The sequence below is a fragment of the Branchiostoma floridae genome, chromosome 11 (assembly GCF_000003815.2).
Source record: "Branchiostoma floridae strain S238N-H82 chromosome 11, Bfl_VNyyK, whole genome shotgun sequence".
In the NCBI taxonomy this organism is placed as follows: Eukaryota; Metazoa; Chordata; class Leptocardii; order Amphioxiformes; family Branchiostomatidae; genus Branchiostoma; species Branchiostoma floridae.
In genome coordinates, this window is record NC_049989.1 from 6,212,381 (window position 1) to 6,233,258 (window position 20,878).

The window sequence follows — 20,878 nt, forward strand, 5'->3', positions numbered from 1 at the left end:
ACCACGGGAGAACCGCTATGGGTCATTTGCCATAATGCCATAATGGGTTTTCTATATGCTATCATCCTACACCAAACAACTCTTTCTCATAAATGACAAACCTTTTTAGACTTTTTTTCTAAAGTCGCGCACTTTTTTTTAAACGTGACCCATTTCTTGTTAATGTTAATGATAGGGTTAGAACGGACAGTGTTATATGCGCTTTATCAATAGGCTGAAAAGCAAACCATTTTTTATTAGGTAAATAACTAGCTCTGTTGCGCTAACAAAAAAATGGGATAATGGTAACCTTTATCGTTTGTCCAAAAGACCCCGTTGTTATGTATGTAATCAGGATACTGTTGGGTCAGTATCGTTTGACCTTTGACCCGTAAGTCGTCTGCAAATGTTGCTGCAACGAAGTCGTATCTCAGTCAGTCAGTTTTTCCGTTACATTAGATGCATGCTGACTACAATGCGTATGTGATAAGCTGTAAGTAGAATTTTTCGATAGTTTAAAGTTTTGTTATACTTGGTGAGCGCTTTCACTTCCTAAGACGGCCGAGATCGTTCGCTCCAGAAAGGCTAGCGATCCGCCCCCCTCCCACACCTAGTTTACTCAAGGAGGTTTACTGTTGTTGTGCTCTACTCTATTTTCAAGCCTTTCAAACCTTACAAGGGCCGATACAGATGGCCTTTTCAGTTTTCTGATTCTACAAAGAGGGCGAATGACGATGATGGTCTTTGCTGATACATTTTCATATCCTACCATGTGTACAGATACTGCTACTGATGACCTGTAAAGCATGGTGAGTACAGAGCTGCTGAAGAGGATCGCCCTGTACGGAGGAGCCCTGGCTCTCGGCAGCGCCTTCCTCATGCGGAACCGCATCCAGACCGGCCTGGCAGCAGGGGAGTACTACAAGAAGTCCCTGGAGGCATTAAGTCAGGACCCCACAGCCATGGCAGCACTGGGAGCTCCTCCTCTTAAAACAAGGTTAGAGTGCTGTAAACACTGAGATGGCTGAAGGAATAATCACAAAACAAAAAGGAATAGATGATCAATTCATGGACTGAAGTGAATTGGAAGGAGAAATCAGAAATGAAAGATGAATTGTCTTCACCTGCAAAGTTGCATGAACTATATGTATGAAGCAGTATTGTCTTGTGATTACTTGAGTGGAAACTGTTGCTTAATTAATTTTTGCAATATCTATTCAAACCTTCAGCCTCCAGGCTCAAGCAGGTAGGCTCATCCTATATTAATGGAAAACTGTTTGCGGGGGTTTTAAGTTCGCAACGAAGTGGTCACTGCAAAAGCCACGACATGAATCCACCACGAACATTTCTGCATTTACAGTATGTTTGAGCATCTTAGCGCTAGACTAATATTTTCAGTAAGCACAGTGAAACATTCTGCCAATGTTCGTGTTCTCTTTTCAATCAACTAGTTTATGTTTTTCTCTACAGGCGCCTTGACCTTGGTGATACAGAAGCAAACAACGTGCAGCCGCATCTCGGATACGCCAAATTGGATATTCCCGTGGTTGGCGGTCGGGAGAAAGGAACGTTACGGACATACTGCACGAGAGACGCCACCACCGGAGCGTGGACTGTTGAGAAATTGCAACTTTTAATAGAAAAAACAGGACAGATGGTGACAATCGTTCCTCCTCATAGTGAGAGGAGGTAACTGTAGTGGCTGTATTAGATGTGAATGGAAAAACAGTTTGTAACTCAATAAAAGTGATGGTAAGGGTATGTGGGTTTAATAAACTGATGAAAAAGGATGACTTTTGGCATCAATCAGTGTTACCATTCCTGTTGTATGTCAATCAAAGTTCTTACCAGTGTACAATTAACCTTTATTGGAATTGGAGTAAAATCTTATTCAGTTGTAGAGATTGAATTCCTTTGAATATGAATATGTATATGTGTTATCAGTCGCTGATACTGTGAATTCTATCGGCATTATTTAGAGATTGTTTATTGTTTATTGTTCATTGACTCCTTTAGTTGTTGACATATCGTTGCAACAACGAGAGATCATAACTGAAACATTCCCATCAACATGACCAGGACAGATATTAATGTTTATCTTTTACCTTGAAAATGTACATCATATATGACATAGAATATGCAGCACGCGATGGCACCTCCTTGATTCCTCAAAAGCTTCGACTAGCGGCTCAAAATATTATTGGAAGTGGGAAATGCCCAACGTGCTGCAGTAATTACAATAACCGCCAGTCGTCCCCGCTGACAGGTGGGGTAAAGTTGATCGACCCAGATGGGTAACTGTGAGTTGTATTAAAGGGACCGACAACGAAATGTTGCAAGGGGATGTCTGTCTTTCGCAAAATAACTTTAAAGGACTGCCTTGCATATCGATGTTTTTTTTTTAAGTTACAGATAAATCAATGGGTAGAAACGCTATTGCAAAGCCAAAAGGGAAAGTTTATAAATTATACGAACTTCGAAGTAAAAGTTCATAATTGTTTGATATTAAATAAAACCAGCCAGTGGTATTATTGCAGAGCGCAAAGGACAGTTTTTATTGGTGTCGTTTTGATAACAACCAGTAAGCTTAGAGAAAGTCGATAGCTTTGAGGGAGAAAAAAAAAAACAGGTAAGTTCAACGATATAAAACGCTAATCTCCAAGCAGATCCTACGGTGCCATAAGATAGTATCAAAGCTGGTCAGGGAGTATAGCCGGCTAAGGGAGTCAAACGGGCACCTACGGGAAGTTTGATACTATACGTAACGCACCGTGGATCTGGTTGGAGATTAATAAGACGCCTACAACAGCTCGAAACAGGATCTGAATATATTTCAGCCACCTCCTATTTACAGTGGTAGGTTCCAAAGTTCAGGTAAAGATGGCGGAATTTTGTAGTGGTGGGGCGGGGATGTAACGTTATTGGTTGTATCCTAAATACCTGCACTCAGTGACACCCAAGGACATGTCATGATTTATGCGTCACGCCAGTTTTCAAACCGGTGCGAACCAGATCGGACCAGTAGGTTCCAAAGTCCAGATCAACAAAGATGGCGGAAGTTTGGGACGCAGTAGTGGTCGGTGCGGGGATAGAGGGATCCGCCACGGCGTTTCAACTGGCTAAGAACGGTTGTCAAACACTTCTCGTCGAACAGGTAAGGCAAGGAATTGTTCTGTAAGTATACAAGACAGATTGAGTTTTGTACCCGCATGATAAAGGCTTCGTTGATCGATAGGCGTACCAATGTTATACTGTGAAATCAATGTGATTGCGTCATCATAACAACTTTGTAGGTCAATGTCCGCTTGTCACAGCTCTTTCAACCTCCATGGTCACAGTAACGTTATACTTTTACTGTTGTTATGAGGTAGTAAACGTAAGGTGTAGTAACGGTGATGGGTTCATTTGTGTTTTATGTGCGTTTGTCTGTCTGTGTGTTTGTATGTTAAACTTAACTGAAGTTGACGTGATTAGTATATTAACAACTAAGCTATGGTACTGATTTATTTTAATTTTATTTTATAGAAATTGCAGATATGTTATACTGAAAAATTGATATTTTTAATGTTAAGATTGCTGTTTTAAAGACATAATCATCATCATCATCCGGACGTGCTGGTTGCACGGATGGACATGACCCTATTCCTCCATCCATCCCCATATAATCCTCCATAGCCTTTGGCAGTTCTTCAGCCGAGCAGCCAGAATCATCACAAATGAACATAAAAAAGACATAATTAATATTGAACTGAGACACATCTGAATGTGTTAACTAGAAGATGGGACAGCAGTGACAGCGAGGTCATGCATAGGACTGTGCGTGAGCAGTGACAGCCAGCAGCGAGGTCATGCCCCAGGGCAGGGTTGTATTACAAAGGACAGACCAATCATCTTTTCACTGTATAGTGTATGATTACATTCTATTAGCAACTGGGTTACAGGCCACACAATTATGCCATGTTTTCAAGCCGCTGAATTTTTTTGCACCTTTCCGCTGCAGTTCCCCTTGCCACACAGTAGAGGGAGCTCCCACGGTGCCAGCCGCATCATCAGGAAGGCGTACGTCCAGCAGCACTATGCACAGATGATGAAGGAAGCGTACCCAATCTGGGAACAGGTGCAGCAGGAAACAGGCACACAGCTCTACATGTAAGGTGGACACAGATGGCTAGAGACCCATATTATTTATGGTTCCATACCCACTTTGGGTAAAATATGGGAACATGTAGAAGACAGAAACACAAAACATTGAAATTCATGTATGTCATCAATGATCTATGTCACTGAATTATTTTTAATATCATAGAATAGACCCCTACTGAACTGAACATGGCGCTTCTAGTTGTAGCCATCAGTGGAGAAGTTGGTCAAATATAGTGGCCACTTCAGCCAATCAGTGTGCTCTATTTTCACCTAGCCCTAATGTAATGGACTGAAGTACATATATTGTTTTTGCTTGTCTGTGCATTGTGTAGTGCAGTTTGAGACTGTCCTGTCTGAGGGCAGTTTTGCTATCTGTGGGAATGATTTCTGCCATCTTTACAGATTATTTTATTGTCTTATGGATTAAGTTCTGTTTCTATTGACCTACATACCAATACTGTTAGTATTTGATGATTCAATCTATATTTTGGAGTAAGCAAAGACATTTTGTTGTCCTCTGTCAGGAAGACCGGTGGCCTGATGGTGGCCCCGTCATCATCCCAGCAGCTGGACCAGACGGAGCGGAGCCTGGCAGGGGCGGGGAGTGAGTTTGAGAAACTCATCAGCGACGACCTGAAGCTGAGGTTCCCAAACCTGAGCTTCCCTGCAGACTACCGAGCAATCCTGGACCCTGAGGCAGGGGTGCTGAAGGCTGACAAGGCACTCAGGTGCTTCCAGGTTGGAAATCAACTCAATAACTTATTAATACTACAGACTTTCACTGTCAAAATGTTTAGTGTCAGCACAAAATCTTGTAGCACTATGATAATTGACTCTCATATCAAAAAAAGAGAACTGCAACTAATTTTTAGCTGCACCTACAACCTAGTCTGTGTAACACAAACTCTGCTATCCGGGGCTGTAACTCGCTAGGCTGAGTACCTTCCTCCTTAGTGACTGCTGGCTCAATACTTTCACTAGTACCATCCTCCGTAGTGACCGCAGTCACTAATGAGGATGCTAAACAGGCTAGTAACTGGCCCCTCCCTATAGAGGCCGGCAGATGTTGGGTGGGCTGCTATAAGCATGATTTAATCAGGTTACCTACAACCTGCCAGGTTGGATTCAGTAAGTCTTGTTTTCTTTATTTTTCTGTGTCCATTCGAAGTGAAAGGCAATCCTTGTTAACATTTGGACCTATTTTCTCTTCTGCTCCAGGACCTGTTTGTGAAGTATGGTGGAAGGATACGTGATGAGGAGAAGGTGGTGCGGATCGACCCAGGTGATGTGGTGACCGTCCACACGTCAAAGTCCACGTACAAGACACACAGACTACTCCTCCTACCAGGGCCCTGGGCTGGGAAACTGTTGGCCCCACTGGGGCTTCAGCCGCCCCTAGAGGTGGACTTACAGATTAAACATTTGTATATTCATAGTCTTTCCTACATGTACATATGAAATATTAAATAAAGAGACACTTTTTACACAACAATTGCTTTATTCTCACCAATTTCACGTTCTGCAGGGCAAATCTCATTGGTTCACATTGTACTGCAGGACAGGCGTAATTCACAGTTTGGAACATTTCTTACTAACTGTGAGCAGGGACACATATCCTGCAGTACAATGTGAACCAGTCAGACTTGCCCTGAAGAAGGTGACAGATGGTCACTGTAACATTGATGAGAACAAAGTAATTTTGTGTAAAAAGTGTCTCTTTATTTAGTGACATACCAACCTGATGAAACTATTCACAGATATGAAATATTAGTTTCATATGTCACCAGGCAATACTGTATTGATCTTCAAAGTTACAAACTTTTATATTTGATGATTATACACGTAGCAATTTAATGCAATGGCTATTCACCGGTATCTGTCTTGTGTGTAATTGTGTCTTTGTATTCCCATTATATTTTCATAGCCCGTGCGCATCAGTGTACTGTACTGGCGAGAGAAGCAACCGGACACCTATGCCCTAAAGAAGGGTTTCCCTGTGTTTGTAGACCACACCATACCCCACAAGTATGGTCTTCCCAGCTTAGAGTATCCAGGAATATACAAGGTACCTAGAATCAGGGGCTGTGCTATGTTACCAACATGTCACTTTTAAGAAATCATTTTGTTACGGAAAGACCTCAACAGATAAAGTTTTATCCTAAAATTGTTGACAAATTCACAGTTTTACTGATGGCCAGAGGGCTCCATGAAATATGGAGGTATAGATTTTGGTGTGTCTGTCTGTGTGTCTGTCTGTGTGTCCGGATATTTGTGGTCACCATAGCTCTATAACCTCTGGATAGATTGTAATGATGTTTGGTGTGTGGATGGGGTTGGGAAGACGAAGGTCAAGGTTGATTTTGTGCTCTCTGGTGAGCGACCTGCAGCCAGAACTTTGATTTTTACCTTTGCCAGAATGGCTAAGGTTATGTTTTGGGCTTGTGAGTCTGTGTGTGTGTCTGTGTGTCTGTTAACAGCATAACTCAAGAAGTCTTGGATGGATCCCGATAATATTTGGTAGGTGGGTAGGGGTCGGGAAAACAAAGGTCAAGTTCAATAATGGGCCCCCTAGCGGCTTGCTAAGGTACTGCAGCAGAACCTCAAATTTTGATATCTCGTGTTCTGGACATGCTGTGATCATGATTTTTGAGTGGTAAATAGCCCTTGAGGCAGAGAGTAAGTGCTGTGAGTTTGGGCCCCCTAGCGGCTTTTTTGGAACTGCAGGCGCCGGTTTCCTTTCAAACTTTGGATGAGAATAACTCTACAACGTGTTGATGGATCGTCATGATTTTTGGTATGTAGATAGAATGAGTGATGACTTACATAATGGTATACTAATTATGCAAGTCAGCAGCTAATTTGCATAATTAATGAGGAAAAATTATAAATCCACTACATTCCATGATAGGACTTTCAAACTTGTCACATATGTAGCTGGGAAGGAGAGAAATGTCGACAGATATCAATTATGCAAATGATGACCTCATTTGCATAATTAATGAGAAAATATGAACATGTTGACGGATCATCATGTTTTTTTGTATGTAGGTAGCGTAAGTGAAGACCTACATAATGAGATAACAATTATGCAAATCAACAGCTAATTTGCATAATTAATGAGGATATTTGATAAATTCACTACATTCCATGATGGGGCTTTAAAACTTGTCACATATGTAGCTGAGAAAGAGAGAAATGTCAATACATATTTATCATGCAAATGATGACCTCATTTGCATAATTAATGAGAAAATATTAACGTGTTGACGGATCGTCATGATTTTCGGCATGTAGATAGCCTAAATGAAGACTTCTATAATGTGATACTTATTATGCAAGTTAACAGCTAATTTGCATAATTGATTAGGAAAAGTTCATAAATCCACTGCATTCCATTATAGTACTTTCATCAAAGTTGTCACATATGTAACTGAGAAAGAGGGAAGAGAGTAAGAGGTGTATTTAAAGACTTTGAAAGAGAATAAGTCAAGAATGGATCAAAGGATCATCATGATTTTTGGTATGCTGATAGCTTAAGTAATGCTTGATACAATTTGATATCAATTAATTGTAAATTGGGATCTAATTTGCATAATAAATGCCAAAATTTTATAAACCAACTCCAAGCATTTAATTATAAAGAAAATGAAATGAGTAATGCATTTGTCTACAGACATCATTCTACATAACAAACCTGGTTTATTTGGCAAAGGTATGTTTCATATCTATTTTCATATCTTTATTTTTGACCTTGACAATCTATTATCTTGATTTTTAGTGGCAGATAGCTTGTGATGTAAGGAAGAAGTGATGTATATTTTGGCCCCCTAGCAGCTTGCTGTGGAAGAGTAGGGGCATTCTGGTCAAAATCTTCCAAGGAGCATAATGGAACATAGCAACGACAGATTTCTATGATATTTAGCATGCATGTATCTTTGGCAGAGATGTACATATTGAAGTGCAAATTATCTTTCTCATTTGAGCAGATTTCTTTGGGTTAATGTTTTTATTCCAGATGTCTGAAATATATCTGTATGGAATGCCCAGTTGTGAATACCCTGGAAAATTTAAGGTTATTCTTTATTCTTGTTTATTGATATAACAACTATGCATGTGCAATAATGTGGTTTTATTCGGTGGTTATCCTGGGCTCGAAATACTGGGTGCATGTGCACCCAGGTGTACCCAAAATATTTTCTTGGGTTTATGTATGTAAAGATATCAAAGTGTAGTAGTATACATCATATTCTTGACATCTAAGGGTTAGAAAGATAATAAAAATGTCTGTCAATAGTGTCATGGTACTTGTTTAAGAATTTGATAGCATATAACTATGTTTTGTTATTAGTTTTTTTCTGACATTCTACTTAAAGTGGTGCACCCAAAAAAGTTTTGGTGCACCCAATTTTTTAAGCTGGGTGCACCAGTGCACCTAATCCCAAAAATGAATTTTGAGCCCTGACATCTCATGGGGGCCAATGAAGCTACGGCCATTGTTTGGTTGCTGGAATTTTTCAGTTCTGTATTCCTTTTTCCCTTCCATTACTCACATTCACACAGTCTGGATAGACTGACTGACACAGACACAGGACTCACACTCACTCATTCACTGGTTCATTGTTTGTTGTTCACATCGGGCGAGGGCTACACATGCCTGCACACAGATGTGGGGACTTGATGGCAGCTCAACAGCAGCCTGTCTTTGAGGTTGTAGTTTTATCTAAAAAACAATAATTGTGTTTTATAAAAATCTTTCAGTGCTAACATGGCACGTGATGTTGGGATAGGGTAACATTTCAGTACCAAGGACAGGACTATATCAGGGGTGGTAGGGTAGTATCACATCTCAGTACCATGGGCACAAAAGCTGTGGTGTTTGGTTGAATGGTTAGCCTACTCCTTATATATTCACCATACCTTTGTTCTGCTCCATACCTGCAGCTCTGCTTCCACTCTGGTCCAGTGATTGATCCAGACAACAGAGATGGTGTGGCTGGTAGTCATGGCAACCAGGCGATTGTGAGGATGATGTGTGACTATGTCAGGAAACACTTCCCTGGGTTAGAGAGTGTTCCAGCCATTCAGGAGTCCTGCATGTATACTGTAAGTTTTCTGTTTTATTTATTGATGTCCAATACATAGAATATATACAAATTTGATATAAAATGCTCATGTCAGATCACAGTGGTGTTTGAGTTTTGCTGACGGATTGTTTCTGAGATTCGCAATAGATTTCCTTTTTGCTTGAAGGATTATTCCACTCCATATGTATGTGACACCTTTGTACATTGTTCAACCAGACATGTTCAGATAACCATCTGTATCAAAATTTGTATTCACACAGGAAAGACAACCTCACTTTCTGATGTTTGATATGGAACTGTATTGAAAGCATTTGTCCCATGCATATTGAAAAAAATATATCTCTTTTCATCATTTACATTGTCATACATTATTCTGACAGCTACAGTATATATTTATCCTGTGACTTTCGCTGTAGAACACCCCTGATGAAGACTTCATCCTGGATCGCCATCCACAGTACAGGAACATCATCATAGGGGTTGGCTTCTCAGGTAATGCATCATGTCTTCACTTTGTACATTGCTCATCAAAAATCTTACACAGAATTGCAAACAGTTTTCATTGTCTGTAAATGTAACTTTTATAACAAGTCCAAATCCAGTCATGCTTGATGCTGGCAATCTTGAAATCTTTTGTCCACTCCTGCTGATTGCTACCCTGATGATGAACTTCAAAAAGACAAGTCCATGCTTTCTAGTCTTAAGATTCCAAGCATTTTATGTGTGACGTTAGATAACACTGTGCAAAGCTTAGTGCATATGTCCTTCTACTTGACTCACTATTTGAAAGTTATAAAAACTGAAACACTGAACACCTGTTACGTTTATCCAACATTTTCTTACTGAAGTTACATAGAAAAGTCTGACGAGGGTTGTTAATTTGTTATGTTCACCTTACAGGCCATGGCTTTAAGCTGGCACCAGTGGTGGGGAAGTTACTGTGTGAGCTGGCTATGGACAAGCAGCCATCTTACGACATGACACCGTTCTCTCTCAGCAGGTTTCACAACACCGCAACTCCTCAAGCCAAACTCTGAACTATATTGTATAATGGGCAAAGTGCATTTATCATTGTATATGTTACGTCAACTTCCTAACTAGTAAGTTTTGTGCACCTTTACTGTAAATTATTGATAAATCAACTCTTCTAGGATTGGTGAAAAATTATGAATAAACCCATAACTGGATGCAAAAAAAAGAAGAAATCAGAGTGGGAAAAATGTTCCAAAGGGTATGTGGAGCAGTACTCTTTTACTGCGATAAATTCAAATGAAGTGAATTTTTTTTACATATATTTGATATGTGTACGTATCTTAGATGTATATTTATCCTCACTGACAATATCTGTGACAAATGCCAAATTCAGCCAGATAAATACTGTGTACAGTGTTGACTACCAACACAGATGAATTTTCATGCTTAACATTGTGTAAGAGTAACGTTATCTGTTTTATTGTATCAATAACTCAGGGAATACAAACTCTTGATTGGAACCAGGTTCCTGTGATCACAAGTTTTCTTCAGTTTTTTTTTTTTACTTCTGTTCTCACCAAACAGCTTTCAAAGTCTTTCAGAAAGAAACCTTATGTTGTATAATGTATGCTCTAATTTAAAACTAAGAATTCTTTGATTGGGCAATAATGAAGGCTCAATAAGATGTTTATGATGTTCTATAGCCATAGAACTGTTGATTAGAATGCAACAGAAAAGAGTCGTATATACAAACAGTATTTGACATTTTATACTTGTAATTATTGTTATTTCTATCAGTCATCATTTTGTTTAAAATTATCAGTCATATTTTTTTCCAATATTTGGATACAAAATTTGGATACAAAATACTCATATGACAACAAAATTTGGATACAAAAGGCTCATATGAGTTATGACAACGATAAGATTTCAGGGCATTTAATAGTTAGACATACAGTATCAGGGCTCGAAATTCATTTTTGGGATTAGGTGCACTGGTGCACCCAGCTTTAAAAATTGGGTGCACCAAAAAAATTTTGGGTGCACCACTTAAATTTTAGTACAAGCTGATGGCAAAACTTAGCTACAAGCTATCGAATTCTTAAACAAGTACCATGACAGACATTTTTATTATCTTTCTAACACTTTCTTTCTTTCACAAGAATATTATGTATACATGTGTACTAGTATACTTTGATATCTTTACATACATAAACATAAGAAAATATTTGGGTGCACCCTGTGCCCCCACAGAAAATAATTGGGTGCACAGCTTCAATTTTGGGTGCACCTGGGTGCACATGCACCCAGTATTTTGAGCCCTGAGTATGATACACACACACGTGACAAGCGAGTGTACTTATAAAGACATAGTTTTTCTTCAGTTGCACCATACAAGGTCAGTTGCTGTAACGTTAGTACAATGTATCTTTGACACCTGACATGTATTAGGCCACAGCAAGTAAATTTTATGAATGACATGTGTGCAAAAATAATGAGACAGTGCCAAAAAAAAAAAAATGGGTAGAAAATCCAAGATGGCTTAATTTTCGAAAATAGGTATTCTCTACTATGTATGATTATTAGGCTACAACACATGTTCCCGAAGAGGAATAAAAATTCTTGTTTTTTTTTTTCTTCTAAAATCAGGCAAAAATTAATGAGCGCGCTCATGTCATCCATAAGATTTACTTGCTGTGGCCTTATGTAGAGTGTAGGAGCTATAATACAGCCGGATACCAGGCTAGTTTCTAATAGAAAAGCACATTATTGTAGGCCAGACTTGTCCCGTAGCTGCTTGACGAGAATGTCCACACATCTGTCCATCATGGTCGCAACCACTTCCTCCTCCTCTCGACTGAAACGACCGAGAACATAGGAGGTCACTTTTTCTCTCGCTGCCGGTCGCCCAATCCCGACTCGTACCCTTCTCATAGCCGTGGAATTTAGACAACTTATGGCCGAACGAACTCCGTTGTGTCCCCTAGCCGAGCCCCCTTCCTTCAGCACACACGACCCAAGGGGCTTGTCCAAGTCGTCGTGAACCAAAATGACGTCTTCTGGCTTTACCTGGAATCTTCTGACGGTCTTGGCAACACTTTCGCCGTTCACATTCATGAACGCCCGTGGTTTCAGGACAACAACACTGTGTTTATCAAGGGTTGTAGTTGCGACGTCGCCACCACAGTCTCTTGCTCTTCTCCACTGCATGTTGTAGTATTCAGCCAGCTTGTCCACCACCCTCATCCCCACGCTGTGCCTTGTGTCAGGCATACTGTAGTTACCCAGGCCAACAATGACCGTCCTTGTGGGATTCTGAAGCACCGCTGTGCTGACAGACTCAGGCATCGTCGGGGCGCCCAGTCTGAAACGAATATCGCTAAAAACTTGCCTGAGAGCGCGGTATAAAGTCACCATCGCCGAGAATCCTCGAATGTTGACCAGTGATGACGAAAGAAACAACGAAGGTTCATGTTCAGGGGTCTGTCTTACTGGTACTGACGCAATGTTAGCCACACGTGCGAAGGAATCACTTCCGGGGCAGCAGAACACAGTATTTATGCGCGACCCCCGGGTACATAAAGTAGTACGGATAAATAAACCTTGGATAAAACTTGTTGAAGGGAAGGTAGAAAACCTTATTTGAGAGGCAGCCAGATATGACATGTGCTGCGTGTTCAAGGAAGGTGTCGACTTTGAGACTGTATGATTTGGATTGTGAAAGTTTTCTATTTCGCGTATAAATGCGCCCCATGACCCGACCCAACTGCCTTTCTAGTGTGAGCCGGCTGCAGTTATTTGACCTCCGCAGAGAAATTTGTCAATTCTCAAGTTCAGGGGGGTGACAGGGCAAATTTCAGTATTTCCGGACTTGCGCAGATGACCCAGTTTTAGTGCCCTCAGAATGCTTAGGTAGGCTTGGCAAAAGTGGCTGTAAAATTGTTTTTCTTGGGATATGTTTGGATTTTGGAGGTGCATATTATAGGTAAGGGTTGTAGCTTCTATATCATGTTGAAAAAACAGATTTTTAGTGATATTTGTGGCTGCAGTAGGCCTTAGAAGTTAGGTGTTTTGGTGTTGTTTACATGCAGTGAAAGGGGGTGAAAAGGTCTCCCACCGATGTTTTGACGGCATATAATATAATTCCGCCGTAAATTTTTTCCTTTTTTTGTCGCTAAATTACTCTTCAGAGGTCGGACAACCATGCCAATGTGAGTTTTTCATGTTCTAAAAGTCAGATAGGTGATTTTTGACAGCCTCTTTCTCCCATGATTCCCATTGTTAAGAATATGTATATGAAATACCGAAATGCAGCCTGCATGCGTTAGTCAGGGTATTCAAGTTCAATATTGGCAGGTGTCAAGACACTTCAAGTGATGCGGGAAGGGTTGTCAAGCATCGTCACAAGTTTAAAAGACTTCACGGAGACCCTACCCCTAGGATTGGTCCCCAGGGAGCACAGGTGTCAGGAGGCCTGTGGTAAGGTTTGTGGCTTTGATTAGACTTCATATCGCTTGGCAAAAAGTGACACAAACAGAGGAAAATGGTAAAATCTGCTCACCCTGTCACAAGGAGACTACTCTCCATCAATTTAGACACCAAAATTTGTATCTAAATGCTGTTGAACCACACTTTGGAGCAGATACTGGGAGTGCACAGAATGGGGGGGGGGGGTGTAGGTGTGCCCTTGGGGGCTTATATGTCCTCGGGGGCTAATGTGTTCCCCCCAATTGGTTATGTGGGCAATAGAAAGGATTTACCTTACTCAACTAAATGAAATTTATTAAGAAATTCTGCCATTTTAGTGTTTTGGGGGCTGATTTCGTACTTTCTGTACCTTTTATTGACAATGCAATATGTACTATCATAAAATGCTTCAAAGTCTAACCTGAGCGCTTTTCAATACAACTTTTAGTTGTGCAAATGGTTAGAGACTACTCTCCTTATGCTAGAAAGATCAATTTTTAACTTTTTCTTCAGTTTGTGTCACTTTTTGGTGAATGCTATGGCGCCTATCAAATGCATCAGACCACTGCCAAAGCCTTGAGGAAAGTCCTCTGACACCTGCCATGAGATCTACTCCCCTGGGACCATTCTTGGTCAGAAAGCTTTGAAAGTTGGGATATTGTTTGACAACTCTTACCCGCATCATGCGAAATGATTGAAATTTGTCAATTCTCAAGTTCAGGGGGGTGACAGGGCAAATTTCAGTATTTCCGGACTTGCGCAGATGACCCAGTTTTAGTGCCCTCAGAATGCTTAGGTAGGCTTGGCAAAAGTGGCTGTAAAATTGTTTTTCTTGGGATATGTTTGGATTTTGGAGGTGCATATTATAGGTAAGGGTTGTAGCTTCTATATCATGTTGAAAAAACAGATTTTTAGTGATATTTGTGGCTGCAGTAGGCCTTAGAAGTTAGGTGTTTTGGTGTTGTTTACATGCAGTGAAAGGGGGTGAAAAGGTCTCCCACCGATGTTTTGACGGCATATAATATAATTCCGCCGTAAATTTTTTCCTTTTTTTGTCGCTAAATTACTCTTCAGAGGTCGGACAACCATGCCAATGTGAGTTTTTCATGTTCTAAAAGTCAGATAGGTGATTTTTGACAGCCTCTTTCTCCCATGATTCCCATTGTTAAGAATATGTATATGAAATACCGAAATGCAGCCTGCATGCGTTAGGCAGGGTATTCAAGTTCAATATTGGCAGGTGTCAAGACACTTCAAGTGATGCGGGAAGGGTTGTCAAGCATCGTCACAAGTTTAAAAGACTTCACGGAGACCCTACCCCTAGGATTGGTCCCCAGGGAGCACAGGTGTCAGGAGGCCTGTGGTAAGGTTTGTGGCTTTGATTAGACTTCATATCGCTTGGCAAAAAGTGACACAAACAGAGGAAAATGGTAAAATCTGCTCACCCTGTCACAAGGAGACTACTCTCCATCAATTTAGACACCAAAATTTGTATCTAAATGCTGTTGAACCACACTTTGGAGCAGATACTGGGAGTGCACAGAATGGGGGGGGGGGGTGTAGGTGTGCCCTTGGGGGCTTATATGTCCTCGGGGGCTAATGTGTTCCCCCCAATTGGTTATGTGGGCAATAGAAAGGATTTACCTTACTCAACTAAATGAAATTTATTAAGAAATTCTGCCATTTTAGTGTTTTGGGGGCTGATTTCGTACTTTCTGTACCTTTTATTGACAATGCAATATGTACTATCATAAAATGCTTCAAAGTCTAACCTGAGCGCTTTTCAATACAACTTTTAGTTGTGCAAATGGTTAGAGACTACTCTCCTTATGCTAGAAAGATCAATTTTTAACTTTTTCTTCAGTTTGTGTCACTTTTTGGTGAATGCTATGGCGCCTATCAAATGCATCAGACCACTGCCAAAGCCTTGAGGAAAGTCCTCTGACACCTGCCATGAGATCTACTCCCCTGGGACCATTCTTGGTCAGAAAGCTTTGAAAGTTGGGATATTGTTTGACAACTCTTACCCGCATCATGCGAAATGATTGAAATTTGTCAATTCTCAAGTTCAGGGGGGTGACAGGGCAAATTTCAGTATTTCCGGACTTGCGCAGATGACCCAGTTTTAGTGCCCTCAGAATCCTTTTGGCCATTTTTAAGGGTTTTTGGGGGGCGGGATTTTCGTACCTTTTCTGTACCTTTTTATTGGACAATGCAATATGTACTATCCATAAAATGCTTCAAAGTCTAACCTGAGCGCTTTTCAATACAACTTTTAGTTTGTGATTTTTAGTGATATTTGTGGCCGCCAGTAGGCTTAGAATTAGGTGTTTGGTGTTGTTACATGCAGTGAAAGGGGGTGAAAAGGTCTCCCACCGATGTTTTGACGGCATATAATATAATTCCGCCGTAAATTTTTTCCTTTTTTTGTCGCTAAATTACTCTTCAGAGGTCGGACAACCATGCCAATGTGAGTTTTTCATGTTCTAAAAGTCAGATAGGTGATTTTTGACAGCCTCTTTCTCCCATGATTCCCATTGTTAAGAATATGTATATGAAATACCGAAATGCAGCCTGCATGCGTTAGGCAGGGTATTCAAGTTCAATATTGGCAGGTGTCAAGACACTTCAAGTGATGCGGGAAGGGTTGTCAAGCATCGTCACAAGTTTAAAAGACTTCACGGAGACCCTACCCCTAGGATTGGTCCCCAGGGAGCACAGGTGTCAGGAGGCCTGTGGTAAGGTTTGTGGCTTTGATTAGACTTCATATCGCTTGGCAAAAAGTGACACAAACAGAGGAAAATGGTAAAATCTGCTCACCCTGTCACAAGGAGACTACTCTCCATCAATTTAGACACCAAAATTTGTATCTAAATGCTGTTGAACCACACTTTGGAGCAGATACTGGGAGTGCACAGAATGGGGGGGGGGGGTGTAGGTGTGCCCTTGGGGGCTTATATGTCCTCGGGGGCTAATGTGTTCCCCCCAATTGGTTATGTGGGCAATAGAAAGGATTTACCTTACTCAACTAAATGAAATTTATTAAGAAATTCTGCCATTTTAGTGTTTTGGGGGCTGATTTCGTACTTTCTGTACCTTTTATTGACAATGCAATATGTACTATCATAAAATGCTTCAAAGTCTAACCTGAGCGCTTTTCAATACAACTTTTAGTTGTGTAAATGGTTAGAGACTACTCTCCTTATGCTAGAAAGATCAATTTTTAACTTTTTCTTCAGTTTGTGTCACCTTTTGGTGAATGCTATGGCGCCTATCAAATGCATCAGACCACTGCCAAAGCCTTGAGGAAAGTCCTCTGACACCTGCCATGAGATCTACTCCCCTGGGACCATTCTTGGTCAGAAAGCTTTGAAAGTTGGGATATTGTTTGACAACTCTTACCCGCATCATGCGAAATGATTGAAATTTGTCAATTCTCAAGTTCAGGGGGGTGACAGGGCAAATTTCAGTATTTCCGGACTTGCGCAGATGACCCAGTTTTAGTGCCCTCAGAATGCTTAGGTAGGCTTGGCAAAAGTGGCTGTAAAATTGTTTTTCTTGGGATATGTTTGGATTTTGGAGGTGCATATTATAGTTAAGGGTTGTAGCTTCTATATCATGTTGAAAAAACAGATTTTTAGTGATATTTGTGGCTGCAGTAGGCCTTAGAAGTTAGGTGTTTTGGTGTTGTTTACATGCAGTGAAAGGGGGTGAAAAGGTCTCCCACCGATGTTTTGACGGCATATAATATAATTCCGCCGTAAATTTTTTCCTTTTTTTGTCGTTAAATTACTCTTCAGAGGTCGGACAACCATGCCAATGTGAGTTTTTCATGTTCTAAAAGTCAGATAGGTGATTTTTGACAGCCTCTTTCTCCCATGATTCCCATTGTTAAGAATATGTATATGAAATACCGAAATGCAGCCTGCATGCGTTAGGCAGGGTATTCAAGTTCAATATTGGCAGGTGTCAAGACACTTCAAGTGATGCGGGAAGGGTTGTCAAGCATCGTCACAAGTTTAAAAGACTTCACGGAGACCCTACCCCTAGGATTGGTCCCCAGGGAGCACAGGTGTCAGGAGGCCTGTGGTAAGGTTTGTGGCTTTGATTAGACTTCATATCGCTTGGCAAAAAGTGACACAAACAGAGGAAAATGGTAAAATCTGCTCACCCTGTCACAAGGAGACTACTCTCCATCAATTTAGACACCAAAATTTGTATCTAAATGCTGTTGAACCACACTTTGGAGCAGATACTGGGAGTGCACAGAATGGGGGGGGGGGTGTAGGTGTGCCCTTGGGGGCTTATATGTCCTCGGGGGCTAATGTGTTCCCCCCAATTGGTTATGTGGGCAATAGAAAGGATTTACCTTACTCAACTAAATGAAATTTATTAAGAAATTCTGCCATTTTAGTGTTTTGGGGGCTGATTTCGTACTTTCTGTACCTTTTATTGACAATGCAATATGTACTATCATAAAATGCTTCAAAGTCTAACCTGAGCGCTTTTCAATACAACTTTTAGTTGTGCAAATGGTTAGAGACTACTCTCCTTATGCTAGAAAGATCAATTTTTAACTTTTTCTTCAGTTTGTGTCACTTTTTGGTGAATGCTATGGCGCCTATCAAATGCATCAGACCACTGCCAAAGCCTTGAGGAAAGTCCTCTGACACCTGCCATGAGATCTACTCCCCTGGGACCATTCTTGGTCAGAAAGCTTTGAAAGTTGGGATATTGTTTGACAACTCTTACCCGCATCATGCGAAATGATTGAAATTTGTCAATTCTCAAGTTCAGGGGGGTGACAGGGCAAATTTCAGTATTTCCGGACTTGCGCAGATGACCCAGTTTTAGTGCCCTCAGAATGCTTAGGTAGGCTTGGCAAAAGTGGCTGTAAAATTGTTTTTCTTGGGATATGTTTGGATTTTGGAGGTGCATATTATAGGTAAGGGTTGTAGCTTCTATATCATGTTGAAAAAACAGATTTTTAGTGATATTTGTGGCTGCAGTAGGCCTTAGAAGTTAGGTGTTTTGGTGTTGTTTACATGCAGTGAAAGGGGGTGAAAAGGTCTCCCACCGATGTTTTGACGGCATATAATATAATTCCGCCGTAAATTTTTTCCTTTTTTTGTCGCTAAATTACTCTTCAGAGGTCGGACAACCATGCCAATGTGAGTTTTTCATGTTCTAAAAGTCAGATAGGTGATTTTTGACAGCCTCTTTCTCCCATGATTCCCATTGTTAAGAATATGTATATGAAATACCGAAATGCAGCCTACTGCAGCCGTGACTGTCAGATACAACACTGGTCTGTCGGACACAAGAAGTGCTGTGGGCATGACGTGTACTCTGACGACCTACCAGACCCCTTCCAATCGATGCAAAAAATGCTAATGTACATTGATGAACATACTAGTAAACAACAAACATAACTCTTGTATAAAACATCTATATGAAGTATTGTTGACCAGATCGTACTGCTACAGCCGTATCAAATGTTTCACAAAGTAGCAAGTTGCATGGTACCGACCCTGAACCATATATGTACTAGTCTTTTTGTCTAAGCATATGCTGATGGTGTCCTGGTGTTTTGTAAGAAAATAACGTCCAAATTAAAGTTCATGTCAGCTATGACATTGCTGGTTGCACTGTGTAGCCAAGAAGTCAGGCTTATGAAGAAGTCATTATCCCTGTGTTAAGAAGATCACTTATAATATTTTTAGTTGGCTTTTTTGCCATAAATTAACTAACATAATTTCATGTCTCATACTAAGTTGTCTACTTTTGCTTAGATTCTACCTCTTTTCTTCAATGAAACTGTCAGTTTTACAAGCAGCCAAATAAACTTTCATTTCATGCAATGTCCGAAAGTCTTCAATGAATAGATATCTAATATATATATCTTTTAAAAAAAGTATATCGAGAGAGGGGGAGGGAGATAGAGAAAGAACATGGCTAAACATGAAATCCTATTGTGAAGGAAATCGACGGTGTAAATCTGCTACATTTCATCCCACAATTTTATGGACCCAACATGTGGAATTTGTTGTGTAGGGTTATGTTGTTTAAACTAGAATAAAACAATGAAAACATGATTTGGGAAGAAAGTAAAGGAGCACACCCGGCATGACATTCCCATAGAGCGTAGTTTGCAGAACGGATCTTGGCATCAATAAATCATCAGAACAACTGCCAAATGTCTTCTAAATTTCTACCCGCAAAGATGTCATCCCCATATTTTGTGTATTTGTAGGGTTTAATCCCAATAGTAAACCTACTATATCACAGTTACCAATACAAAGCACTCATGGATGATATAAACACTGACACTAATTGTTCTCAGGTCACCCATAAAAAATGTGAAAAATTGATTAAAAAATATCACCAAAATCAAATTCAAATGTCCCAAACAATATTTTCTATATATAACAGGCATATATTGTGCAGTTGTTAACCTTAGAGGGGTGAAATGCACTCCCGAAGATGGCATACTTATGTCTGCAATACAGCCTATATAGTAGAATGCCCAGCTGGTACCACCTGCAGTCTCGTTCTGGTGCTATGACCCCGGATGACCCCGGAAATCCAACATGGCCGCCACAACTGGAATTAACTCTATTACACATTTCTTCAGAATTATGACAAGTTATAACTGTTGGAATGTGAAGGGAAAGAAAAACCAAGGAAAAACACAGCCATACAAACATTGTGCGCACCCTAGCTTTGGTGGTTAGATTAAAATTGATTCTAACCTCCTTGCAATAACCAATTCACCGCTCGCATAGCTAGAGAGCTCATCGTTCGCACCCATGGCCCAGAGCAAGCAAAAGAAAGCTAGCGATCTGCCCGTCCAACCTCTGCTTGAACAAAATGTAACGGTCCAAAGCCAGCCAAACGCAAGGGGAACACCCACCCACGCACAGATTATAGCACTTCTTGTGAATCAACCATGAATGGGTTTACGGAAAAGGCTGGCCTGTCTACCTGGGCTGTCAACATGGGCTGTCTACCTGGGCTGGCTATCACGTCAGGCTACTTGGACCTACGAAAGCCCATTGGGACAAAAGCTGTTTTAGCAGTAGGGGTTGTTTGTGCGCAATGAAGAAGCTATGTGTGAAGCTATTGTGTGTGTTACATAACCCAGAGGTTCTGGGTTCAAATCAGTTGATATGCCAACGATCTTGTGCCCTTGGGAAGGGCTGTTAACACAACTTATCGGGCTGATTGGATTA

At 40.7% G+C, this 20,878-nt stretch overlaps 3 protein-coding genes across 4 annotated transcripts; 2 read left to right on the plus strand and 1 right to left on the minus strand.

Moving 5' to 3' along the window:
* Positions 1 to 305: 305 nt before the first annotated feature.
* LOC118426387 lies at positions 306 to 1,752 on the plus strand. Of its 2 annotated transcripts, none has more exons than XM_035835744.1 (3): positions 306 to 472; positions 760 to 976; positions 1,450 to 1,752. In XM_035835744.1, exons 2-3 carry the CDS (start codon positions 786 to 788, stop codon positions 1,670 to 1,672), a joined length of 414 nt encoding a protein of 137 aa, XP_035691637.1. In that variant the 5' UTR covers positions 306 to 472; positions 760 to 785; the 3' UTR covers positions 1,673 to 1,752. The 2 variants fall into 2 exon arrangements, with proteins under 2 accessions (XP_035691637.1, XP_035691638.1); XM_035835745.1 differs by having other exon boundaries at positions 307 to 472; positions 764 to 976.
* Positions 1,753 to 2,919: 1,167 nt separating this feature from the next.
* On the plus strand, positions 2,920 to 10,948 carry LOC118426368 (peroxisomal sarcosine oxidase-like). The gene is made up of 8 exons (XM_035835707.1): positions 2,920 to 3,133; positions 3,980 to 4,128; positions 4,647 to 4,860; positions 5,341 to 5,523; positions 6,047 to 6,187; positions 9,064 to 9,225; positions 9,623 to 9,698; positions 10,107 to 10,948. The coding sequence occupies exons 1-8, from the start codon at positions 3,029 to 3,031 to the stop codon at positions 10,241 to 10,243; spliced, it is 1,167 nt and encodes a 388-aa protein (XP_035691600.1). The 5' UTR covers positions 2,920 to 3,028; the 3' UTR covers positions 10,244 to 10,948.
* Positions 10,949 to 11,815: 867 nt separating this feature from the next.
* LOC118426732 (probable peptidyl-tRNA hydrolase) lies at positions 11,816 to 12,746 on the minus strand. The gene has a single exon (XM_035836284.1). It carries the CDS (start codon positions 12,594 to 12,596, stop codon positions 11,946 to 11,948), a length of 651 nt encoding a protein of 216 aa, XP_035692177.1. The 5' UTR covers positions 12,597 to 12,746; the 3' UTR covers positions 11,816 to 11,945.
* Between the last annotated feature and the right edge of the window lie 8,132 nt (positions 12,747 to 20,878).